Here is a 27,852-nt window from a genome sequence, read left to right on the forward strand (position 1 = left end):
ACAGAGGCAGAGCTTATATGAGAAAGTTTATCAGTTCAAAATGTTCACAGTGTTATCTTGTTCTTCTGTTTGAATTGTTTGCTTTCATAGAAAAAACATGTGTCTTCAGCTGACTTAAAATATGAGAGGCTGTGGGGGGGAGTTATTCGCTTGCAAGTTCACCTTGTACCATTTTACTCTTTGTGCTTGAAGAAAGATGTGAACTACTTTTCACCTCAAAGGCCTGGGTGCTCATAATAGCACTGGCTACATTTACATGCACATGACATGATTTGATTATTCAAAGCAAGGTATTACATAATTTAAAATGTTTATGCTATGAGAAGGAAATATCCATCACCATGGATACTGATAGATGCTTTGCTCATTCAGCTTTTGAGTTAGCCTATTGTATGTTGTGCACTGTTTACCTATGAAAGTATAAACAATCAGCATGTGCCATGAAATCGATGGTACAGTCTTGTTTAATTAATTTATGGGTATTTGGTTAAAAGACACATCAAATAAATTTAATCAGGGACAATGTGACAGTTCTTTTTATTTTAGTTTACTAAACATTAGAAAATTGTATGCGCATAGGAATTGGGACCCTCTGGCATTCAACTTTACACCTGACCTTTCTGTCATGATGTTAACATGGTATACACCCTTGTGGCTGTGGCTGAAATATAGCTGTGTGATAACACATTTTTTATCTTCAACATAGTAGAGCGTGCGCATGTTTTTTTTTTTTTTAAGTTTGTAACCTAGATAAATGGCAAAAGAGTGGAAGAGAGAATGTGTCTTTTCAGCTGAACATCTTTGACGTGCATTATCAAGCGGATTGATTGTTGTGGCCATGTAACAAAATATGATGAAAACTAACAGAGTGTCATAGTTGGATTAAGGGATTTACATGCTTTAAATGCTCTTCTATTATGAGAATACAAGTTGAATATTACAGTATTAACATAATAACTTAGAGTTGGGTATCTACATGGGCAGTTAATAGAAGACGAGGACTGATGATGGATATGCAGTAGATTATCACCACCTCACTTTCAGTGGCCTTTGCGTAAAAGGCAAATCATTTGTAGATGATGAACAGGCTGTTTCTCAGGGTCAAAGGGCTAGAGGACCACACACCTCTAAATGGCGCCCTTCATTCTTCATTTCCACTACTCATCCTCTTTTTCTTTTCATTTCTTGTTTCTTTATTCCTTTTTCTTTCAGCTTTCTGTCACTTTGTCTCGGTCTCCTTTGCTGTTTTACTGTGTCGTTGCATTCATCATCACGTCATTCATTACGTGGAAGGCTTGGCATCATATTTATGTATCCACAGTGTTCATATAAACAAAGTGTTAAAAAAACGTGTGCTTAGTTGTTAATAAATTGCCATCAAAGACGATCTCAGGCATGTGGACAAAGTGATGTGATCTCATAACACCTAATCATTATGATCAAAAACTGAAATGACATCTCTGTCTCTCCGTCTTTTCGTGTCTGTCTGTCTGCCTTCCTCATAGACTGTCTAGACATGGTTGTGGTTTGCAATGCCCTCAAGGCACATTCATTGCCTATTCAGTGGATGTGGAGTCTGGAATAGCAGCAGATTGTGCTAAATCACGCTAAATTGGCTCACCCACCATGTGGCGCAACTAAAACTCCCATAAACATGCACACACTTGCAGGCTCACAGAAAGGCACACAGTTAAACACACAAACATGCAGGCCTTTTTGGTGTTTGTTCATTTTAACTTTCTTGTTTGTTCCCGGCATGGATGTTCCTGAGCCAGAAAGAGCAGCTGAATCTGGAGTAATGGTTTCAATGAACCATTGCTTTACTGTGACACACACACACACACACACACACACACACACACACACACACACACACACACAGACACACATACAGGGCCAAATACATACACATACCTTTATAGAACGATTTTACCTAAATATTATATAATATTATAATATATATGGGAGTAGAATTACTGCTGCCTAGAATAGAAAGGACCACTTACAAATAAAAATGTATTAAATTAATTATCCTGTGTACATCTGCTAACCAAATGCCACACTACATACATGGAAACATTTTGTGCATGGGTAACCGTGCTTCGTTTCATTTTGTATATAACATACAGTACATATGTTTATGTGTGTCCTACAGGTGTCCAATGTCCAGGCACGGGCTGCACGACTGTCCTGGGGCCCCCCAGCAGGGCTGGTAAACAAGCATAGTAACGGGATGCCTGTGTCCTGCTCCTTCGAGGTCTCTCTCTCAGATAAGGGACGAGACGGAAAGTATCGCCTTATATACAGGTAGGAAACACACTCCAAGCTAAAAGAATACAGCATCAGCTACAAATACGCAAGTACACTGGTGGGATTTTTGTGCTTTGTTTGTATGTGTGTTTCAGTGGCGAAGAACTGGAGTACCATCTGAAAGACCTAAGACCAGCAACAGACTACCACGTACGGTAAGGACTTTGCCGGAGGACGTTTTTAACTCATTCTTTTTGGATGTCATGATGTTTTACTTTCATACCTGTGTTTTTGTTACATTCTTATGTTCTGTATGTTAGATCTGTGGGTTTTCCCTTTCTAACGATTCTAGCTTCATCTAGCCATGTTTTTGAACATTTGATTTCTTGTGTTTTTGCTTAAGGGTGTCTGCAATGTACAACTCGGTTCGAGGCTTGTGTTCAGAGGCCGGCTCGTTCACCACACACTGCAGCATCCCCGACGTCCCGTTATCCCCGAAACTCTCCCACCGCACCAAGAGCACCCTCACACTACAGTGGAAGGTACAGGCACAGACATCTTCATGTTCAGACACTCCTATTCATCTCAAAGACAACTCATACAGGAAAACATTTCAACCCAATAAACATCATAGTGACTAAAAAGCTACTGTACCAAACAAGTGTATGTATGTTTTGCTTCACCTGGTTTATCCTCTAGCTTGACTTTATCAGTCCTACAGCACCTAATAGAGAGACATTCTCGCATTGTTGTACAATGCCGTCAGGGCACATCCCTCCGCCCTCTATGACCTTTTCTGCACAAGTAATTTTGCTCCACTCACACTGTCACTGACTGAGTGACATCAGTAACCCAGAGAGGATATGAGGCCAATCATAAAAACACAACAGGTATTTTGTCTGTCTCAGTGTCAGATTCTTTTATCCTTGACTAATCCCTCCATCTCGCTCTTGTCTCTTGTCTGCCTCGCTCGGCCCATTTCCCTATCGTCCACAGCCCCCGGGCGACAATGGATCCAAAATCACAAACTACCTGCTCGAGTGGGATGAGGTAAGTCTGTCTCTCGCTCTTGATGTCCATTATCTGTCGTTCTTTCCCCTTATTTTTAAAAAGCACTTATACCTATCACAGACGTCACCAAACGAATGTTAACATTCAGCTCCTCAGACAAGATGTAATAAGCCTGTGTTTTATGCCTTTTCAGTCCACGTCGGTCTTTTTTATCTGTGCACCCATCTCTTCTCTCCTCTGCAGGGAAAGAAGAACAGTGTTTTCAGAGAATGTTACTTTGGGAGCCAGAGACACTGTAAGCTGACACGACTGTACCCCGCCTGTGGCTACACATTCAGAGTGGCTGCGCACAATGACATTGGCACAAGGTACAGTTCTGAATACACAAACACATATGCTATACACACAGACACTCAAGTAAAAAGTGTATTCATGCAAACATCATCATACATAGCACAGAAGGCAGACGCCATAACTCTTTCATGTTCCTTGTTCATATACCATAGGAGCACGGATTTATTTAAATACATGACAGCTGTTCACATCAGGAACTGGCAGTTGGCCCTTTAATATGATGTGAGGTCTCAAACCATATTTTTAGTAACCATGGACACTTATACCTTTGTAAATTGCATCAACCTCTGCAAATTGTATCAATGTCAGTCACAACATATGTGTTTCCATGATAGAGTCTGAATAAATCTGTATAGCCCTATAATGATGGACAGAGACACACAAACATGCACCAGTCTATCTGTGGCTTTTATTCTGCATGTGACATGATTCATCTTCCTCTTTCTCATTTTCCCTCCTGTCTCCTCTCCTCTTTGTCATTATGGCGGGGAGCATCTCGCCTGCAGTCGTTAGGGTGACAGGGAGAAGGGAGGAGGTGATAGAGGGCAAAGAGAGCGAGGGAGGAGATATTAGTTCTGTGGCTAAACTCTATGCGGCCTTATTGCACACGCAAGCATTTTATTACTTGCTATTTTTCTTTTCTTTCTTAAGTTTTCCATCCTCCCAGACCTCTGCTGCTGGTCATACTGTACATTTAAATTCTTTCCCTCCTGCAACTCTCAAATTACCCCTCCATATTTTCCATCTGGCTTCTGACATGTATATATATCCTATTTTACCCCTATCATGGTTCTTCGTCTTCCTGTCTCCACTGGGAGCTCCCGACACCCTCATCCTCACCTGCAACCCCACACGAACCCCTGCACACCCTTCAAATGAGCACTGATGCCAGTGTCCTTTCCTTTTCACATTTTCTCATCCTTTCACTTTTCAAAAATGCTCCTCTCCCCCGTCACTGCTGAATTTGTAATTCATGGTGCACAGTCTCCCTTCCCTCTTGCACTGCTGTCCCTTTCCCCTCAAAAGTAATGCGCCAACAAGTCAATAATTTACTTCAACGTTTTAAATTAAAACAAAAATGTGAATGAAATGGAAGTGTGTTTGTGTTTTGTGCAGTGGCTTCAGCACAGAGGTGGTGTTTTATACCATGGGCACCCTGCCTGCTCTGCCTCTGGCACCACGGCTGGTCAGGGCGGGGGTGTCCTGGGTGACCCTGGAATGGGGGCGTCCTGAGGGCAGTCCGAGTGAGGAGCAGCTCAAATACACACTTGAGATCCAGGAGGACAACAGCGTGAGCACCACACACCCATAGCACCCATATTATATGAAAACATATATAAAGGTGATGTTACTGGCACAGGTTCTTTTCCATTACATTAAAAACAGTCCTCATAGATTTGAACGTGGCAGGAGCTACATAATCTACCACAGTAAACATGAAATCTTAATTTGGTTTTGTTTTGTTTTGTTATTGGATTGAGCTCTGTGCTGTAAGTCACTTGAATCCCACAGGAAGAGAAAGAGGAGAATAAAATATCTCTACCAGGAAACTATGTACTTTAAAAAACAGGTTATGAGAAAATATTAAAAACTACATACATAATGCATTGCGAAATTGTTTGGGGAAATGTACAGCAGATGCACAGAGCAGTAAATCCTATAATACAAAAGCATACACACCGAAACACACACCATATGCAGTGTGATTCAGCATGTATATAAGGGAATCCTTCCACATACTGCTTCACCCCTCTCACAAACACACGCACATGTGCGCGCGCACACACACACATACCCAAACACACATATACAATGCAAAAGTCAGCACTACATCCATATGCTCAAAAATTTATACTGATGCCAATACATGCTGAAATAAGCTCTCATACATATGCACACAGATTACTGACAGTGTATCTCCTACAGGGAACAGACTTTCATCCAAAGTACACTGGAGAAAACTTGACCTGTACTGTACAAGGCCTGAAGAGGAGTACACAGTATAAATTCAGGGTAAGTGATAATGTGATGTGGATGCCGGTATGTGTTTGTTTTTGCACAAGTGTTGCCTCTGTGTGTGTACGAGGACTATCAGAAGGATCTTTGTGTAGAAAATGATAAGGGAACTATATTTTCCTCCTTGTTTTTAACCCCCCTCCCCCCCATTTTTGTGTCACAAAAATGCTTTAAAGGTCCAGTGTGTAACATTTAGGAGGAGCTCTTGGCAGAAATGGAATATAATATAATATAATTAATTAGTGAATAATCACCTGAAAATGAGAATGGTTGGTTGTGTTTTCATTACCTTAGAATAAGCCGTTTTTATCTAGAGGCAGCAGGTCCCGTACCACGGAGTTCGCCATGTTGCACCGCCATGTTTCTACGGTAGCCCAGAATGGACAAACCAAACCCTGGCTCTAGATAGGACTGTTCACGTTTTTTGCAGCCACCGTAGTTTCTCCTACACGCTTGGAAGGGGAGGATGAGGCGAGTGGTATTCAAATGGTTGCAAACTGCAATTTCACCACTAGATGCCACTAAATCCTACACACTTTACCTTTAAAGGAATAGTTTGAGACTTTGAGAAATACAGCAAATGTCTGTTTCTGAATGATGTGTGTCAGAATGATAGGAATGCACAATAATAAGCATGATTATCATTAGCTGCTTTGGCTTTATGAGATGAGTAGGATTTGCCACATAGGATGTTACAATATAAACAGCAAAATTAGATTTAAAGTTATACAAAACCCAAATAATGTGGTATTCAAAGAAGATTAAAACAAACCTTCAAAAGGCTGAGCTGCATATGCTGTTTGACCTAGTTTAGTTTTTTCAGGTGTCTTCTAGGGTACTGCTTTTAACTCTAGAGTCATCCTGTCTGCCTTTTCATCTTTCATCTTCTCTTTCCATTAAATTAAAATGTTTTCAAGGATGCCAACCTATCCAGGTATCTTTCAGCGGTAATACAACATCCATCAATCAAGGAACGAATACAGCATTTTACCACCAGAGAATTGGCTGCAATTTAACCAGTAGTAAAACAAGGCAATTTACCAGCCATTTAGCAAGTAGAGAACACTGTTTGGCTCTACTAAAAGCTGTGATAGCTGATCATAATCTGAGGACATTGTGAAACAAAATGTACCAACAGTAGATCTCTGTGTGCCAGTGTGTTTGCATTTGTGTTAATGCAGGTACTCTTGTGTGTGTCTTGTTATCAACAGTGTGTTATGGTGTGATCATCCCAAATAACACCTTACCTGTAGTTACACACACACAAACACACACACACACAAGTTTGTTTCACTATCCCTGTGGGGGAGAGTCATTGACATAATGCTTTCCCCAGCCCCTTACCCTAACCTTAACCTAATTGTAACCTGTACCCTAAACCCAAGTCTTAACCCTCAAAAAGCAGTTTCTACCCATGTAGGGTTAGTGTGCATTCATGTTGAAGTACCCACTGGGATATAAGAACATGAATCACACACACACACACACACACACACACACACACACGTGTACATGTCCTCACTCACATTGTCCGATGAGGTGGTAGATGTTTAAATAACACAAACACACATGTTCGCTCACAAAGAGACACTTCTGTGTTCTTTGTGATGTTCATGCGGTGTGGGAACAAAGCAGATTGATTGTCCACTGGATGGGGAATGGCGGGAGTAAACTGAAGAGAAATGAAGGCAGAGGAGCCAGGAGAAACACAGATGAAGGAGCAGAGAGTAATAGCTCCTATTAATCAGGACAGTTCCTTTACTTCTTGATAGATTTCTCTATACGTTCCCTTCTCTCATCTAACCACACTCATGTGCCCCTTTTTTGTCTTACCCTCTATCTTTACTAATTTTGTTTCTTCTTTTACTCTATTCTTTCCTCCATTTCTCTGCCTTATGCTTCATACCATTCTTCCTCTGTATCCTGTCCTTCTGTCACCCTCTTCCTCTCCTTTTCTTTTACCTACTTTCTTTCCATTTTCTTTCATTTACCTTACACTCTCCTTTCTTTAACCATCCATTCTGTCCATTTCCATTTCCCTCCGTGCAGCTCATAGCATCGAACATGGAGGGAAAGAGCAGTCCCAGTGAAGTGTTGGTGTGCACCACCAATCCAGACAAACCAGGCCCTCCATCTACACCCTGTGTCACCGCAGCGACGCCCTACGGATTTACCGTCACATGGGGTAAAGATACACACCCACACATACAAACACACGTACTGTACACCGACACAGAGATGAACAATATTCATAATACACAAATACTTGCACATTCTGTAATACACAAACACTTACAAGATGCAAGTGGAAATGCACACTGTCTTTTTTTATGAGTGGTAATGTACACTCAAAAACTCAACTTCAAAAAATCAATCTTCAATCTAGCAGAGCATGTTGCATAATAAAAGTTTGATGAAAGGTGGGAAATCACTGACAAACTTCTGCCTCTGGGGTGTTATCCTGAAACTAAGGTAGCAGCCACAAAAGCCATCATGTCTGCTATCATCCATCTGTCCTGCGTTAGTACTGCAGGAGTCAGGGCAGCCTGTCCTTTCACAAATGTTGTAAATATGGCAAAGATCTTACTGTATGTCTCTTGATCTCTATTCAGATAATTGATTGGACTCTAATAGCTATAAACAACATGTTTTTAGAATGCTAAACAATTGTCTTTATTATGTAGTAAATGTGATTTCTCCACTCACTACAGCCTGACCATTTCAAAGTGATATAGCTGCACTGCACTCCCCCATTATGTGCTGTATTTTGGCTTTAGGCACTTACTATTAAAACAGTACTACCCAAGGGTGTGCTTAACTGCAATTATGGCAACAGTACTGATACAATAAGTGTGAGTTGAGGCACGGCCAAGTAGGTTGTTCCCAATAGTGTATTATTTTATAGGTACCATCACAATGTCTGAAAAGTTTCTTTAAAATAGTCTACATATAGATGAATAGAGAAATAATATAAACTAGAGCAATTTCTTACCAGCTCCCTTGCTACTGAAACATTTGGCAGCAGTTTGATAACTGTGCCCTTTTGGAATTCTCATTTTTGTTTGGCTGAAAGACAAACAGTCTGCCATAGCCCCCGAAAGTTATTGTGCAATGTCTTCATGATTGATGAGGATGCTAAATGTCATGAAGAGTCCCAAATGACTTATGGATGTGTGTTATGTAATTTTTGTATAGATTTTGTGGTGATACTGGGCCATTTTTAGTCCTATAGCACCTTTTCCTGAGGCCTTAAAGGTCATGTTGGAAATTTGACATGTTTTACTTGTATTCCTCTAAGTTGTTCTCCAGCTCATGATGTTGATGCATGATGTTAACCCAAACTAAAATGAGTCCATCTATTCCTCCAACAGATCCTCCCCAGGACAATGGGGGCTCAGAGGCTCTTACGTACCTGCTAGAGATCTCAGAGGGATGCTCTGAAGGTAAGATTTACATCTATCTGTTCGTGCTTCCGTCCGTCCATTCATTCATTCATCCATCCATCCATGCCACACATTTAGCTAATTTGAGTGCTTGAAGCACATCATTTTATAAAACAAAGCTCAAAATGTACCATCCGTCCTCTCCCCCCTGTGCTCGTTCTCTCTATGCGTCCATTTCCCTCACTTACTCTCTTAAGAAGATAGCAGCCATAATTCACTCGTTGTTAGCATCAATTTAGCACACAGCGTTGTTTAGATTTCCTTAGATCTGCGCTCCACAAAACCAAATGTTCTATTCTTTCAGTCTATATAGCATGTAGATAAAAGAGGTGTTATTTCTTGAATCTGTATTCATTCAATCACACCAAAGAATTATGTTGAATGTCAAAGAACAGAAGAATAGAATATCAAAAGCTCATTTTCTTCTTTCATTTTTGCTTTGTGCACAAACATCAACTTTGACAACAATATCAGTAAAAATGATCAAGGAATTCAGTTTAACAGCAACGCATCTTTAACTACAAGTCCAGTGGATTGGCCTAATAGGCTAAATGTATACAATGTATATAAAATTTATCTCTTGGCTTGATTGTCTGCAACTCAAATTTACTCTTTTTACGCTTTTCTGTCAGTATGACACGATGTGATATGATTTATCTCAGCAAGTGCAGCTGTGTTTGTGTTTCCTTATAACATTTAATATCCATGACTAAATAAGCAACAATAAAAGTTAAAGTTCAGAAAAAAAATATCCTCAGTTATTATTTATCAAGAGCTTAATGTTCAAAAACTCAGCTCATCTGCTGCATCAGATTTGATTGACATTGACCAAACAACCCACCAACTGTCATCAGATTCTAATTCCAATATTCTTGATTGGTGCAAGGAAGTACATGACGTAACCTTTTTCAAACTGATACCCCACTAAACCAGTGAGAAGAACGCACACAAAATACAGAAATATCTCATGTGAAAGAACCAAAACTTTTCTAACTAGCTCACTGTAAGAAGCTAACCATGAAAAATAGGTTTTCAGATACCTTGCACAGTAAAACTGAATTTTTTGCCCATGATTCCCCTGTTCTCTGATCTGTATATTGTCTCATCCTCATCCATTTTCTGTGCCCTTTTCATCTTCTCACCTCTCACTAAGTTGCACCAGCGGTGAACTCTCAGGATGGCTCTGACTCATCTCATTGTGTTTGCTGTTATTCATTATGTTATTAAGTGTGTTTTGTGTGTGTAGCATTACTGTTCTGAAACAGATGTTTCGGCATAAAAAAACAAGTTCCATTCAACAGGCACTGAAGACTTGAAAGTTTACTTGAACTCTTACTTGAACTCACTTTATGTTGTAGTCAGAGTATGTAAATGACTCAAGCATATGTGGTACATATAACACAAGTGCTGCTTTACAGATGGAATAATACATTTCACAGGTCTACACAATCCATCAACAGAACAAAAACAGCAACATAAAGTGGTACAGGCATTGATTAGGTTAATGGGATTCTGTTTCTGGGAAAATGATTAGGTCAGCTGCAGCATACATATGGAACAGCAGGATATTCTGTGTACACTTATGCTCATGTATATGATCAGTTGTGTTTTTGTGTGTGTGCAGCAAGCCAGTGGGAGGTAGCGTACAGTGGTCCAGCAACAGAATGTGCATGTGAGCGCCTGACACCTGGGACCTTCTACCGCCTACGTGTGTGTAGCATCACCACCGGAGGACACAGCCCGGTAAGACACACACACACACACACACACACACACACACACACACACACACACGCATATGCAAAATCAACTTCAGAGTGGTAAATTAGAATTTTCACAAACAGTTCTTGAGTTGGCAGTGGGGCAACAGTGATGCATCAGTGTTGCTCATGTAGAAAAATGTGGGAAAATCTACAATCTGCACACACATAAGCTAGTATAATTAACATTTCTGCCCGTTATTAATCAAACTGATCTTTAACTGTAGTTTATCCTCTTTTGTTTTGATTTCCTGTGTTTATCACTGCTCCTGAAGTGCACTGTTAGTGTTCCGGTGCGTACATCAAGCGTCCCACCAGGGCTGTGCCAGCCGCCAAGGATGGTGGGTAAAGCCAAACACAAGGAAGTGCAGTTAGAATGGGGTGAGTGCAGACATACACGTACACTGTGTTTAGTTTTATTTACCAAAATGTATTTGAAGTCTTTTATGTAAGGCGGCTAAATCACCCTCTGGCTACTTAATATGTTCCCCTGGCCAACTCTAATGTAACCTTGGTCAACCATGTTTCAGCCTAATTGAGCCCTAATTTAGCCCATTAAATGCCTAACCTAGCCTCATATCTGACTTGACTTTCCTAATTATTGCTGATTAGTACTGTTATCTGTTGGCAGGCAAAAGTCTCCCAGGCTGAAACACTGAGGAAGTTCTTGTTTTAACCAGTTTAATACAGCTGGCAACAGCCCTAATCAGCTCACATTTAGGCAGCGCTTCTAAAATTATTGGCTCGAGTTGAAGGTCAGACATAATGTATTTGTGGGTTTCCCCCACCGTCTCCATCATTTATTACTTTAACCATACTGCAGCCAAAGTGAAGCAGCTGGTGAAAGAAAGAATCCCTTGGAAGTGATTTAGAAATGCACCTGGTGAACTGATCTGTAAACACTGTATGCATCTAAAACCAAACATAGTACTGAGTAAATCTTTTAAAGTTTATGTACAAAATCCATCATATCATCATATCACTTGTGTCTTTACATCACACATGATTTTGATTAAATGATCAGATGTCATCTGATCACGGTTTAATTGTAATTGCTCTCTGTCTCTATCTGTGGCCCCGTAGACCCCCCTGTGTCTGAGGGAGTATGTGAGGAGTGTGTGTTCAGCCTGGAGATGAGTGAGGGGGACACCAAGCCAGCAGAGGTCTACCATGGCTCAGAGCTGCAATGCACCGTTGGTAGTCTGCTACCTGGTGCAACATACAGCTTCCGACTGCGGGCTGCCAATGAGGCTGGGGTGAGAAATTCACATGCACACACAGCAGGAATATGATCAATAATAATAAAAAAAATAAATAGAAAACCCATGAACTAGTAATTCGCCAGGCAACACCATAAAATCCACAAAAAAATCACTTCCCTGATTAAACAAGTACAAGAACCATGCATCTCAAGTCACTATTCAAAATGTATAAAAGCAATTCTTATTTTCTGCTTCACAAACATGAAATCCTGTGTTTAATGGCTCTTATGGCCATTAAATCTACTCAGCACATTTGATGCATGATCTGTGGATCCAAATATTAAAAAAAAACCTTCTTATTAAAATGTTTTTTATTTTGGCCACACACACAGACACACATAGACAGAGATACACATGGCCAGTATCTATTAGGTCAGAGTGTCCCAGACAGACTAACAACAGCCAAGTTTGCCAAGCTACCATCTGATTGGTTTGATCATCCACACACTCGAGAGCGAAGTAGTATTCAGGCTGGCTGCTCAAATGCAGGCACAAACACAGCACACACACTTAAGAAGAACAGCGCACACATGCAGAGGACACCAAAAATACAGCACTGGTGCTTGTATAAAAACACACAAGACTCATGTGTACAGACATACACAGGCAACCCAGTGTATTTGTGCTGCCTCTTCCACTTGTGTTAGATTAAACACGTCTCATCGTCAGTGTGGTGTCCCTTTCTCTTTTTTAGTTCGGGGCGTTCTCTGAGCCAACAGAGGTGACGACTGCAGCGGGTCCTCCTGGCCAGTGCGTAGCGCCACTCATCACTCTTACCAGTAACACCTGCGTAACGCTCAACTGGGAGGTGAGACAAAAACTCACAGGAAAGAACCAGTTTTAAGAGAAAAGAAAGCACAAGACAGACAGAAAGAAAGAGACAAAGAAGCCACATTTCTTAAAGGTGTCTAAAGAGGCCCAACCTCCCCTTTTCTGTTTCTACTGACCTAAAGACCTGCTGATTTAAATTTGTCTGCCCGGGCTGTTATGGACAAGTAGACCCAGGAGACTGTGTTGTTCATAGCAATCCAACTACCCTGGATGATGTATCTAAATTGAAAGAAAGTCTCTGGTGTTGTATCTTGAATTGAATAAAGCCTGTCTCTAGTAGTCTTCATTTCCCTTTGGCCAGCTTTAATGTGGCACTATGACGCACTATATTTCCAAATTTATGGCAGTCATTTTTTATTCCAAGTTCCCAATGGTTTCCCTTAGCTGAGTGTGTGTTTCTGTGTGTTGCAGAGTCCTGAGGGTTCGGGTACAGACATCTCTGAGTACCATTTGGAGTGGGCGAGGGAAGACGAATCCATGGAGCTCATCTACTGTGGATCTGCCACACAGTGTGAACTGTCAGACCTGACGCCTGCCACAGATTACTGCTGCAGGCTACAGGTAACACACATAAACATATACTCAAACCTACCGATGGGCATGAAATACATATACACTTATTTACACCCACACATAGATACTGCATTCGTGCACAGGCACACAGAACTGTTTGCTCACAAGAAATAAGAAAGCACCTAAACTATACAGTTCATGAATGCAGACATGCAGAAACACATGCGAAAACATACACATGAACACAGTTGCAAACATGACAGAGACTCAGTCAGGATACCAACACAGACAAATCCACAACACCTACATGCAAATGTCAGCAGGGGAAGCTTCAAAATCAAGAAACACACACAAATAGACAGAGACCAGTGAAAGGTTAATGATAATTGATTCTATTTGTTTTCTGACTCTTAATCTGGTGCATAAATAAGTGCTCCTTTTTGTCTGTGTATTTGTCAAACACACACACACACACACACACACACACACACACACACACACACACACTCTCTCTCTCTCTCTCTGTCTCGTGAAGCTATGAATCCAATAACAGCATGTTTTATGGCTCACTTCTTTATGGGCTCATTTATAGTTTAGAGGACAGCACAAGGTCATCCTAATGTCCTAATCAATGCTTTTATGTGTGTGTATACATGATTTGTCTTTTTGTATGTTTGTGTGCATCGGTAGTGTGCACATGTGTGTTCACATGTGTTATAATAGGACAGATGTGTCTCTTAAGAGGACTGCAAGAACACACCACACAAGAGGCATCAGCTTCGTTGAACCCTCTTTGACTCCTTATGTCCTGTACCTGTACCTGTACCACTTGTCTTATGAGAACACTTTAAATAGCCAGACACTCACATTTCTTTGTTTTTTCAAGCCTCACTAAAACATTTTTGACACCTGAAGATAAATCAGAAATACTATTGAAATATACGTTTTTCTTGTCAGACCCTCAAAGTCTGTAGATAGTTTACTTCCAAGATAAAGTAGTATGTCAAGTTTTCTGTAAGTACACGCTGTTCGATTCTACTCCTTGATGTGCACTCACATTGATGTTGCTGGGCTGTTCTTGGCAATTGTCTACAGTGCATTTTTTACTTTTTAAAATAAGCACTCCTCATGTTTTTGGAAGTGCTGTATATTTTTGACAGTTACAATAAATCCATCACTCCTTGCAGTCTTGCTTGTTACATTTAACACAAACTAACAAGTGCACATTTTGCTTTCAAATTAAAAGAAATGCAGAGAACAATTTAGACATTTGGGTTTTTTTTATTTGAATTGAAGCTTTTAAAATCCAGCAGATCTATTCTTAAAAAGCTGGTGTATTTTGTCCTGGTTTCCTGCTTTCTGAGTTTGTGTGAGGCAATGAAGTAGGCTATTTAATAGAGGATACTTGAGGTGAATATAAATGTGTGTTACACAGCACAAGAAATAGACTAATGTTCTTTCACAACTAATTTGAATTCATCTCCCTCTGCAGGTTTTCGTGTCTTCTTCCATCCTTCATGTCTTTTTCTCCCCTATATTTTACTTTCTCTTGCTCTTGATCTGTGTTACTCCTTCTGCCAATTCATTTCATCTTTGTCTCCTTCCCTTTTCACTGTTAACCTTCATCTGTATGTCTTGGTTGTTGTGTCTCTTTTCTATCATCAAATTCCTCCATCCCTTCCCTCATCTCCTCCATATCTTTCTCACCCTCTCTGTGTTTTTGTGTCCAACTCAGGCGGTGAATCAGGCAGGTGCTGGTCCTTATAGCGAGCAGGTGAGTTTCCGGACTCCAGCAACAAATCCCGACCCTGTCTCCTCCCTTATCCTCCTGGACCTCCCGACCTCTTCTGAGTCAGGTCACTCCCCGTCTACCTGCCTCCTGCTGAAGTGGGATGAGCCAAACAGCAACGGGGCAGAGATCACCTCCTACGTCATCACCCTGGACGACCAAACCATCACTGTGGAATCAGGGACAAGTCACCTTGTCACAGACCTGCAGCCAGACAGCGAATACAGGTACTGACATGAATTAGTAAACAGCAGGGCTGATGTGAGGAACATGTAAACTGATATTTTATTGGATACAAAGAGTGATTTATGTTGATGGGCTGACATTTTGACTTTCCACTGTCTTACCTGTACATGAGCTAGAAATATAACCCAAATATACTACCACAGACATTAATTGGTGGGCAGATGTCCATTAACATCAGATGTCAGAATATCTGAAACATAGTTCCTTCCTAAATCAGTATGAAATATTGGAATAATAAACCTGCATTAACAAATTTGTTGAACACTGTGGCCACCAACATGTTAGCAAACACTTGCTTATTTACGCATCAAATAGATACCGAGCAACATTGGTATTCATTTGGAGTCGTGTGTGGCAGCCTCATGAATGTAAGGTTTGGTGCTGGGCAGGTTAGTGTACAGTTGGTTTCTAGAGCTATTGTTTAAAACAGCTGCCTGCTGCGTCTGAAAATAACGCTATGAGTGTGAACAAAACAGTAAAGTTACAGGAGTAGAACCAAAAATAATTATTTGAAAGATGCCGAAACACACCGTAACCCATTGTTAAAGTCCAGCTGAAATTAAATTGTTTTTTTTTTTTTAAATTCTGCTACATCATAGACATCTGCTCTGTAAATAACGTGTTCCTTTGTTCTCCTTTGAGATACTAATCAGAAACCAAAAGGGAGAAATTTATATTTTATATTTTTGGTTTCATCATGGCGCCTCCTAGATTTGCATTAATTCGAAGGAATACTGTTCTAGTATACGTCTACGTAGATCGAGACCTTATTTTGATACAGCCAAAATAAGGTGTTGCATCTTGCGGACGCGTAGCGTTAATTTCTGAGGATGTGCACAACCAACGCTCCAAACGGATGCAGGATACGCGAACGCCTAGTTAAAAGCAAGTATATCTCCGACTTTAGATGCTGCTGTGTTCCTTATTCTTCAGCGTTCCCTAGGTGTAACACCGGCAGCCTGTCAGCTGCTGTCAATCAAACACAGACACTCCTCTGCAGCCGGCTGAGAAGAAAAGGAGCATTTCTGATATTTTCCCAAATACCCTTTTTCTTCCTTTTAATAATAAAAAACTATTAACAATACATTTTAAAAAAACATTGGCATTGTGACATATGATAAAATGTGATTTCAGTTGGACTTTAATATAAAGATATTGATTAAAGTAGCTTTAAACAGTTACTCCAGATATTGAGTTTGCACTTCCATTAAGTTTGAGGAGTTTGTGCTCATAATGAGATCAAATTTTTATTATAAATGAACTAGTTTTGTTTTAGGAATTATGCTTTTCAAATATAAACAAACTGATGCCTGCATGCCCGCCTAGGGGACCTGCATCCACAACTTTTAAAATACTCTTGTTAAGTTAAATATGAAATGGTCCAAATGCACAAAATACCAAAACAACAACAGTTTACATTAACTAGTAAATAGTTAATTTATGAATAATCATAAAAACAACAAAATTATTTCATTAGTGCACATTCTTTCTACTTGTTTTGAATATTATGGGTAATTAAATTGTACCATATTATACAGTATATATAATTTTCATCCAACATTTAAATTATACAGCAAAATGAATTTAAGGTACAGGTGTAGTAGTAGTAGTAGTAGTAGTAGTTGTAGTTGTAGTAGTAGTAGTATATAGTAGCTAGGGATAGCCCGTATGATGTCGGTATCAGCAGTGATGTCAGATCCTGTTATACTTGAGCAGCAGTATACAACTACTCTAGCTAATCTGAATCACCAACTACCGTTGCTATACCTCTGTAAGCAATTCTGTGATTACACAAGAGTGTGTGTGTGTGTGTGTGTGTGTGTGTGTGTGTGTGTGTGTGTGTGTGTGTGCATGCATGTGATTGTGTAGTGAGTTCTTTGAATTCAGGGGAAAAAAAGAAGAGGGTGTCCACGGTAGGGTGACGTGTGAAGAGGCAGAGTGAATACACACTATTGTTTTCATTCAGAGGTTGTTTTTGTCTCAATGTCACTCTGCACCATGGTGCATGTGTGCTTGTGCACATATATGTGGGTATATGTGTGTGTGTGTGTGTGAGAGTCTGCCTGTGGGAGTTTTTGTGTGTGCCAATGACGGTAATTCTAGTTGTTATTTACAGTAGTGGGGTCCTTCAAATAATATTATTCATATTTTATTTATGTGTATGGCTTTGGAAGGACTGCAGTAAATGTTGTTTGCTCTGTCAAGAGTGGGGCTGTGTGTGCTTTAGTGCAGGTTTAAATTGTCTTCATTCTGAGGTTATTAATAAACAATGTTTAGACTTCAGGTGTTTTTCCTCTCCTCTGTCCATGCTGGGGAGAACTGTCCTTAGTAACAATAGTTGCATGTTCAAGAGAAAACTAGCAATTTAGTTTTTCTTTTTTTACATTTTACATGTTAAAAACGTCTTAATATTACACCTAAACCACCTACACCTACTAAATAATGATTTAGACTAATTACAGACTCTAATTAGATTTCATGTTTTCAAGCTTCATAACCTTTAGGTCTCCAACGATTGTGTAGAACGTCTTTAGTTTCAAAAGATGTAGCAGCAGAGATTGTTTTTTTCAAATACAAGGTTTCACAGCCATACTTAAGCATCTTCACTTAATACCGCCACAGTCCATTAATAATGTTAAAAGGTATTTAAGTCTGTAGAGACACCTTAAGAGGATAACTGCCACGCAGTCACACATCACAGAATACACATTCACTAAAGCTGCATTGCTAAGAAAGTGCACTCTTAAACTGACAAGAAAATCTCAATTACTAACAACAAGTAATTAAAGGAGACGGTGCGCTGCATGTTTACATTGGTTGCATTAGCTACTCGTGTTGACTTTTGTAGAAAAACCTGTCACTAAAATAGATGTATTTGCAGGAAAGTACAATTATGCTCCTTGTTCCCCATTTGATTTTTTTCAAGATTTTAGTCATTTGGCTAGGCGCCATTAAGCTCAGCATACGATGAGTGACTAGGTAGGGATTTCAGTGTTTTTCTCAGCAGGAGACATGGTTACCTCAAGCCTTATAGTTGTGCAGCAACCACTGATGTACCACCTTTTATTCCAAAATAGGTTACATGTTTCCCCTTAGTTTTCTTCACTACATGATGAAACAAATGCTGTGAACCAAAAACTGCACCTATTCCAAACTTTGATATGTAAATCCCTAAATGTAATCCCTCATCATCAAATGCTAAGCTTCCTTATCTTTTTGTCTCTTCCTTCTTCTCTATCTCTATCATCTTTTATCTCTATGCTTGATTACCCAGTGGATGGATGAATGTTGCCCTTTCTCATCTGTCTTCACTCTGCTGCATGAGTTATAATGAAAGGTTACAGTTACAGAGAATCATCAATTAAACGTCAGACGGTAGATACTCTCTAGCCAAGGCCCTCTGATTTGGATGCTAATCAGCTGATCAGACATTGACAGAAAAAGGGTGTGGAAGGGAGGGGGATTCCTAGAAGAAAGGCAGTGGGGGAGTTTGAAAAACAAAAATCAATTTCTGCAAGTTCTTTTTAATTAGCAGTAGAGCTGTGTGCCCTTTTGTATGTCCGCGTGTATGTTAGTATTTTTTATGATATGAGTATAAAGTACAAAATACACACTCAGAATTTTCTTCCATTCTAATTACATTGCACTGAACCCACTTTAGCCTGTCTGTTGTTGTTAAATATCTCTAGATTGGCTTTTTGAGGAACATAACCCTTAATCAAGTTGGACAAAAAGAAACAGCTTTCTGTTGCTTGGAAAATAAAAAGTTCTATTCAAACAGCAAATCTTATGAAACACTGTGCAGCAGTGATTTGATTTCTGTATTTGATTTCTGTATCTACTGTCCTGTAGATACTACTCAGTATGTCTACTGTACTGTAAATACAGGAAAACAAGTGGGCCAACAAGTCTGACATAGTTAAGTCTCATCTTGGAGAGTATATTGAATTGTAATGGGAGAACGGTAATGGGTGAAGGCATCACAGAAGCAGCCGAGGTCAAAGCTAATACACCAGATCAGCCTCCTCACAAAAAATTCCTCCACCATTAGACAAATAGGTCTGCAAACGCACAAGAATACTTAGTGTATACCCAGCAAGTACATGTTCTCTTGAAAACTTGTAAACTTAAGCCCTGCACACATTCTTGCTAAAATTCAATTATTGGCATATATGTTACGGTAACACCAAAGAAATTTTTCCCAAAATATTTAGTAGTATCTGATCAATAAATGTAAAATGTATGTTTTATCTTAGGGATTTTCACAATGTAACACTCTGTAACAAAGAAATCGTAATCTCTTTATGCGTGCAGTGTACAGATCCAGGCAGTGAATGCCATCGGCTCCAGCCCCTTGAGTCCACCCCTGCTGGCGAGGACACACCCCCTCCCCCCAGCCCCGCCCCCTCTCGAATGCTCGGCGGCTGGCCCTCAGAGCCTGAAGCTGAAGTGGGGCGAAAATGCCAGCAACACGCACACTCGCGCCCTGCTTGCTGATGACATGGTCTACACACTACAGATGGAGGACAAGAACCACAGGTGGAGTACACACACACCGATCTACACCTCTCTTACATCATTGTTTACCTCATGGTATAGATTGAGAAGGGGTCCAGCTTACTATATTTGAGACCACTTGTACAGGGTAAAGAAAATAGCAGCAGCTCCTATATACCCTATACGCTCTGAATTACTTCATAGTATATACACTAAGCTTATACTAACACTGGACACGAAACGGCTGCATAGTGGATGATGAAGGGCCTTCTTTACGCTGCTTGCTCGACAGTGCGATACAATTCACAACATTGAGAGAGCCCCATGAGAACAAGCTATGCTTACATTAGTGCTGAGCGATATGGTTGAAATCAATATCATAATATTAATAGGATTAATAATTAAAGGATTTGACAAAATGCTAACTCAAAACAGTCATATTCTCATGAGGCAATTCCACTTAATTCCTTATTGAATTAAGCCCCAGCCCCAATTTACATTGTTTACACTTAACAGAAGCAACTGTAATCCCTGATCTATTTTAATGAGTTGTGCATATATACATTTTTTTACATGAATATTAGTTGTTCAGCATGTTTTCTTCTTGGGCTTGTAGACGTTTTTGGTCAAAAGAGACACTCATCAACACTATGCACACATCTGTAGAGGCAAGACAAGATTAGTAGGTATATACAGTAGGCAATTTGTCAATGTTTAAAAAAAAAAAGTTTAAGGACACTTTTGGTCCAAGCTCTGTTCATTTCTGACCTGGCCTCTGGCATGCTGCTGCTGCAGTTTCTCTTTCCCCCCCCGTCTGCTAATATTGATAAATTGCTGACTGTCGAATCAGTTAGTGAGGTATACAAACGGAGAGTAGAGACGAGACGTGTCAGAGAAATTATTTCACATGGCGTGCTCTAAAAAGAGAAAAGTAGACAGCGAACATAGAGCTTTTAATCAAGAATGGACAGACTCCCACATGTTTAATCTTCCCACTGGCAGTTCAACACCGGTAGCCTATGTCTCATATATTCTGAGATTGTGGCGATTATTAAAAGTGGCAATGTGAAGCGCCACTGCGAGACAAAGCACAGAGCATCTTTTGAGCAGGTTAACAAGGGGAATGGATTTTGGACATTTGTGGCATCCCCCTTGGCTCCCCCTCAAATCACCTACTGGATATATATATGACCAGGGATTGAAACTGTGATGTTCTCCAGAGGATGTGCTCTCTAAACCTCTCGGGCCACCCTGCGCACCACAATTCTCAGACTTCGCAACCCACAGCTAGTCAGTACAGCAAATCAGGACCTAAAGGTCAATACTACACACAAACCTCAGACACTCACACACCGGGTTTTTTTCTGTGTATGCAGTAATCAGATGTACCAGTGAGTAGTCACGTTGAGGGCATCTGGAGCCAGCCGGGTACAGCCTCCAACAATCAACCTTCCATTTAACTGACTGGTCAGACAGGAGTGACAAAGAGAGAAACAGGGAGACAGAGAATTAGCAGACTGAGGAGGAAGGAAAGGTGCAGAACATGACTGCTGAGTTAAACACACAATTGGAAGGAGCGTATTGTTGTTAATGTTAGTGCTTAGAGAATCTTTAAAATATCCAAGCAGAAATAGCAAAGAGTGGGAATAAGAGAGAGATGAACAAAGAAGTAGGACACAGACTAAACAGGAAAGCAGTGAAGAGCCACTTTTATCTGCCAGTCTGTCTGCCCACCTGTCAGATTGTGTTGCTCTCTCCCTCCGCCCAGCCGTCTACTATACTGGTTGGCCGGCTATCAGTGTTTGAATTAAGGCTTGGCTGGCATCAAGTTGGCACCTCTGGAATGCTCCAGAGTGCAGCAGGCAACAGATGGGGCCCTATCCGGGAGGCTGTGATCTGTTAACCTCTCCGACACACACACATACAAACACAGAGGCATGCACGTAGGCACAAACACACTCCCTGCAAGCCAAATGAAAACAGCTTTCACAGTTTAGAGAGTTTTATGTACCTTTATCTAATGGGCACAGTGATTAGTATGGCAGTATGCTAGTCTGTGTGTTTGTGTCTCTGTGACCATTCTTGGATGCACTGTGTGTATATGATTATGTTTGCATGCACCATAATTGGATCAGATGGTATTTTGAGAATCATCAATCGTTTTCTTTATCTTCATGGAAAAAACAGCATGTAGCGCATCCTGTTCATAAAATCAGTATATGCTCGCTGCTTTAGCAGAACATAAATAATGTGTTTATGTCTAATTTCTTTCTGCACTTTAAAATGTTTTCTGTGCTCTGGATAAAATTATTGATACTGAAAACAGTTTGAACGGCTTTTGTCATTGAATTCAGAGCAGAGGGGGCCGGGGTTTGTTTGTGTCCCACGGTAGCTTTTTATTTGGCCCAAGAATAGCCTTAAATTGGTCACTAATTTATCATTAGTCTGGCTAGTTTTATTTTTTTTTTCGAGTCATGTCCCTTCTTGCTTTCTGATAGTAGACTTTTAAGAGTGGTTGATCCAAGTGGAAGTGAATTAAGGCTTGCTGTCCTTTTAGCAGGCATTAAGTTTTTCCACGTTTCTGTACGTTCCTCACAAAATAAAACTTTTTAGGGAAGGATCTCAGTTGCCAGTTCCTCCATAGCACAATATTTTTTTCTGTCAAGGAGGTGTTACATTTTTCTCCATTTTTATCTATACCAGAATATGCAAATGATTTGTATTGATTCTAAGTTCTTATAAAGAAGTTTAAATTTTGCAATCCCAGTCCATACAGTCTCATTTTCATGGGGTTGGAAATAGTTCAGGAATTATTTTAAGGAAATATTAGATTTTTTTTTTTTTAGAATAAACTGCAACTGACATTTTTCAGTTCCTAATAAAAATTCTCAGATTTCATACTCTAACATATGTTAAGATCAGGGTGAAGGTTTCAGAGAAACATCCAAGGTTAAGGGTAATGGCTGTTTACTTATGTTTATGGTTACGTAACATATACTTTGTTTTTTAAATACAGCTTTAAAAATCAAACAGAATAAGATTTATTCAGATAGAAATGCAGATAATTTGGTTGCTATAAATAATACAGATAAAAAACAATAGCAGCATCTCGACACAGCCCAAATACACAAACATTATTTTGCTTTCTCCTCTTCATCTCCATCATTTCCTCCACGTGGAAACTGTCCATAAACTCTATTTTTTGCTGAATCGCTAATGTCATAATGACAATGTGTGATTCCTGACTGATTCAACCTAATTGCCTTCGCCTAGGATTCATTACTTGCAGCTACTGGTAGTTGTGACAGAACGTTTAGGTGTATTAGTGGCCATCACCATTTGTTGGACTGTGTGTGTGTGTGTGTGTGTGTGTGTGTGTGTGTGTTCCTCCTCTTCCCCCTTTGCTCTCTCATTACAATCTATTAGAATGAGTTAGCAGGAATTTTTATTATTGATGAAATTGCCATGCCAACCAGATGCTTCACTGCTAGTCATAATGTACCCGGGGAGATTGGAAGGGCATTTTGAAAAAAGAGAACGTATTGAATCTTGAAAATATTTTGCTTTGTAAACAAACATATTGAATAACCAACTGCAATTTCTGCAAATATAATTTCTGATTTTGCCAATAAATTACATCAGTGTAATGTTTTAACCAAATAGCATTACTGTCTATTTATGTCTTTGTCTTTGACTTTGGCTGTCCCCGACCCTGTCTCTCGCTGTCTTTGTCTCGGCTGATCTAATTCATATTTATTCATCTCATTTTATTGTTAGAAAGGTAACTTCACCTCTGGAGGACCTCTGGAGAAATGTGTGCCCCCTTTCATAAATTTTCTCCCTCCCACCCCATCTTTTTTTTCTCCCATCCACCCTGCCACGTCTTTCTGGGTGTGTAATATGATAAAAAAAAAGCTGTTTTCTCAGGTTCACAGTATTGAATCCCCTTTCTTTTCTTTCCTCCCCTCTCCCTCTCCGTCCGTCTTTCTCTGACAGCTTATTTTTTCTCTCTTCTCCATGTATGCAGACTTATTCCTCGTGCTCTGTCCTCCCCCTCTGTCTTTTTCCTTTTAACTTGTTTCACTCTGTTGTTGCCCTTTAAAATCTGGATGAGTTTGTTTGACTTTTTTCTTTTCACTTTCTCCTCATCTGTGTTACCCAAAATACCTTCTGGCAGGGGTATTGGGAGTGTAAGGGTGCCATGGCAACACAAGCAGTGCAGTGCAAAGAAGGTGTAAACCTTCTGACACAATGGATTTTTAAGATGAATGCAGGTGGAAGAACAGGCATTAGGGGCAAAGCTCGAGTGCAGTTGCTGTCATTCATAAGAATTATCCATCCATACGTCCATCGCTATGTCTGTCCACCCTTTCATCCATCTTCCATCCCCTGTTCTGTCCTTCAGCCTTTCTTAAATTCAATGTGTCCGTCTTTTCATCTTTTCAACTTTGCTTCTTTATCTCTCCATCCATATCTAACCATCTGTCTCTCAGCCCTCCCATTTGTTTATTCATCCAGCCATGTTCCTCATTTCTCTCTCCTTCATCCTTGTTTTCCGCCATTTTTGTTTTTTATGCACTCTCATTTGTTTTCCACACAGCCAGCCAGCAAGCAATTCAGCCACTTTGAAAACAAGCTGTTTCTCCTTCTCTGTCTCTAATGCTAACCTTATCAATTAGTAGCCATGCATGATACACCCATATCAGGCAATAATTGCTTAAAAACATGTTTTTATTGGAACTGATAACAAAAGTGTACACTTTATGTGGTACAAATTTGATGATGATGTCATCATTAATGACATCTACACACGTGTTTTGGTCATAATATGATATTGTTGCATGTTAAATGGAAAAAGTTATTAGTTAACTTTCTGTGCATTGCTAAAAACTTGTGATGGTTAAAAAAAAGTTGTATCCTTTTAAACAATGATTTGTCATTTTAATATCTGCTAAAAAAAAGTTATATTGAGGCAACAGTCTGACAGTCATGATTTTACTGGAAAGCTGTCAAGGTTCCACCTGCTGTTGTTATCTTTTCTGTGTGGGATGAATGATTGCTGGCTCTTGGAAACAGTGTTATGTTTTAAAATAAAGGACTGGTGCAATCAAAGCCATGTTTTAAGATGTCTACATCTTAAAACACGAACCTCAAACCTCTCTTTCTCTGCCCTCCTCTGCTCCTTGTTGTGGTTAATTTGTTGGCTGTTTGGCTCTGGATCAAGGGTGCAGTTCGTCTCATTAAATGTGGCCTGGTGATTGTGTGTGTGTGTGTGTGTGCGTGTACGTGAGTGTTAATTGTTTTGATGATGGAAACTTATGATAATGGAAAAGTTAATGTATTTACTTCATATATATATATATATGAATAAATTTTTGGCCACGTGGTTGTTTGCTGAGAGTCAACAGAGAGTAAACAAGGGGAGACCTGGATGCATGTAGCATTTACATTGCAAGCACTGAACTAATTCTACCAGCACTGGGTGTGTGTGTGTGTGTGTGTGTGTGTGTGTGTGTGTGTGTGTGTGTGTGTGTGTGTAAACTGTAAGGCCCGGCAGTGAGGCAAAGGATTAACAACATCATATATCAGCCAGAGAAACACATCACTTATCTGTAGTGCAGCTACATAAAGAGCTCATCTGGAGTTATAGCCTTCTACTAAACCATGACCTCTCTCATCTCTTCTTTCTCTCTCACTCTCTCTTCTCTTTCCTTCTACAGTAGATCCTCCATCATTGTCTCCACTCTTGTAATTACCAGTCACCTCTCTTTTCCTCCTCCTTTATTTCTCCTCTCCTTCATATCCTCCTCTGACTTTCTTCCTTCATCACTGCCTCCTATCTTCTGCCTTGCCCCGTCACCTTTGTCTTCCCTCTCTCCCGTATCTTCCTTCCTCCCTCAAAGTTTTACTTGTGCTGAAAAACTGATAGTGGAGATAAATAACCCCTTTTCAGCTCAAATTCCCATTTCTCCCTGACTCGCTCATTCGCTCATTTATCATCTCTCCTTCAGTCAGTCAATCTGTCCATCTAGCCAGCCAGAAACTTTTTTGGTGCTCATTTTCATCAGATTTGTGACTATGACCTGTCAGTATTCGTCCTGTGTGTTTATAAATCACCACTATCTTTGTTAAGATGCACTCTCGTCTCTTCCCGCCAGCATTCCTGTTTCCTTTCAAGGTATCAACTACTTATTTCTCAAGACAATCCCACTTCAAGGCACCATATTCTAAACTTATTGATGCATTTAAAGCCTTTTTTGGAGTTACTGGCCAGTAAGAGGTGAATAAACCCCTTAGTGATCAAACACAGACCAATATTCGAAGCAACAAGAGTTTGTTTGGATAAAAACTGATTTATTTTTATATGGTTAGGCCAGCAATGTCATGCACCCATAAGTCCTGTTAATAAGCACAGTTACTGGTAATTGTTGCTGTGATGAGTCAAAGAAAGTCTGGGAAAAATGCATCAATCCAATTCTGAACGTGGTCTGAATCAGTCCCCAAAACGGGTTTAGTGATTAGTGCAATCCAAGTATTGGTGCCTCATCTCTCACTGCTCTTGTTATCCAAGTTTTTTACCTGCAAGTTTCTCTATCACCACATCTTTCCCTTCCTCTAATCTATTCATAGCACCATCACTCCTTTCTCTTACCTTCACCTCACTCTTCACCTTCTCCTTTATCTTTGACTCACTTTTTCTTCCTGTCCTCCCCATTCACCCCTCATTCTCATTTACAGATGTCTCACTAGATTTGTGATTCATTCTCTCTCTTCATTATGTTCTCTGTCCAGGTTTGTGACCATCTACCGTGGTCCCAGCCACACCTATAAGGTCCAGCGATTGACTGAGTCCAGCAGCTACAGCTTCAGAATACAGGCCATCAGTGATGCTGGGGAGGGTCCTTTCTCTGACACACACACTTTCTGCACCACCAAGTCTGTACCCCCTGCCCTCAAAGGTAAACTGATCCAGGCAAAGTTTGTCTGTGTTTTGCTGCATGGTGAAAAGTGGGGGGATGATGTCAATGCTGCACTCCAGGGTTTGGTTGCACCAGCTATTCCTAAAATCCATCACAACATTTGTGTGTAAAAATCCTTTCTTTGTTCTTTCTAGCTAGTTTCAAACAACAACAAAAAAAAAACTTAAGAAATTTCTTAAGACTTAAGCAATGTGTAAATTGGTTGTGAGGAAACATCTGTTGCGCCTTCCAATCAAAAGAATCAACTATGTAAACAGAAAATCACAGTAGCACCACAAGCTGTTGCATAACTTCCAAAAATTACAGTTTTAGGGTTGCAAATGATATATTAAGCTTAACTTCAAATCATTTGTAAATGTAGGTATTATTTTGTTATGTCTTTTTCTCAGTTAGTATTCATGTAGTTTGGAATGAGTGGGAAATATCAGATTATGCTAACCTATTTTATGTTCATTTAGTGTGACGTTATTAGCAAAACGTTTAGTAATTTGAAGTATGTTGTGTTATTTTTGGGAAATTTAATTTTAAATAAGTGTCATCCGGTCTGGATGTGTCGACCATATTACATATTTTTACCTCTTTTTCTCTAAAAGGGTCACATATTAGCAAGCTAATATTAGCTTTGTCAGTTGGTTCAGTTAGCTACACAACAGTTAACACCTGGCAGTTACTGGGTGTAAATATTTAGTAACAACTAATCTCTACATACTGTAAGAACAAGTTTGCATTGTGCAACCCATTTTAATTTATCCATAAATCCATCCATCCATAGGCTAAGTTTGAACTTTTGAAGAGCTGTTGCAACTGGCTCAAGCAGTTTAGGAGTTACACTGAATGGCCCAAAAGAGCTGATACACTAACAGGCCAAAAAATGGCAATACATTTGTTTATGTTTGGCTG

The 27,852-nt window shown here is 39.9% G+C and overlaps 1 protein-coding gene across 1 annotated transcript in view; it reads left to right on the forward strand.

The window, feature by feature from the left end:
* The window catches only part of fndc3ba (fibronectin type III domain containing 3Ba), a 98,865-nt gene that overhangs the window by 63,491 nt on the left and 7,522 nt on the right, over positions 1 to 27,852 (forward strand). The window contains exons 9-25 of the mRNA XM_044166122.1: positions 2,156 to 2,307; positions 2,406 to 2,465; positions 2,654 to 2,792; positions 3,247 to 3,300; positions 3,505 to 3,629; positions 4,732 to 4,906; positions 5,542 to 5,628; positions 7,681 to 7,816; positions 9,003 to 9,074; positions 10,699 to 10,817; positions 11,110 to 11,215; positions 11,918 to 12,090; positions 12,791 to 12,904; positions 13,339 to 13,488; positions 15,176 to 15,456; positions 19,790 to 20,014; positions 26,765 to 26,931. Coding sequence (XP_044022057.1) covers positions 2,156 to 2,307; positions 2,406 to 2,465; positions 2,654 to 2,792; positions 3,247 to 3,300; positions 3,505 to 3,629; positions 4,732 to 4,906; positions 5,542 to 5,628; positions 7,681 to 7,816; positions 9,003 to 9,074; positions 10,699 to 10,817; positions 11,110 to 11,215; positions 11,918 to 12,090; positions 12,791 to 12,904; positions 13,339 to 13,488; positions 15,176 to 15,456; positions 19,790 to 20,014; positions 26,765 to 26,931 — 2,335 coding nt within the window. The remainder of the gene's footprint in view (positions 1 to 2,155; positions 2,308 to 2,405; positions 2,466 to 2,653; positions 2,793 to 3,246; positions 3,301 to 3,504; positions 3,630 to 4,731; positions 4,907 to 5,541; positions 5,629 to 7,680; positions 7,817 to 9,002; positions 9,075 to 10,698; positions 10,818 to 11,109; positions 11,216 to 11,917; positions 12,091 to 12,790; positions 12,905 to 13,338; positions 13,489 to 15,175; positions 15,457 to 19,789; positions 20,015 to 26,764; positions 26,932 to 27,852) is intronic.

The sequence above is a fragment of the Siniperca chuatsi genome, linkage group LG15 (genome assembly GCF_020085105.1).
Source record: "Siniperca chuatsi isolate FFG_IHB_CAS linkage group LG15, ASM2008510v1, whole genome shotgun sequence".
Lineage (NCBI taxonomy): Eukaryota > Metazoa > Chordata > Actinopteri > Centrarchiformes > Sinipercidae > Siniperca > Siniperca chuatsi.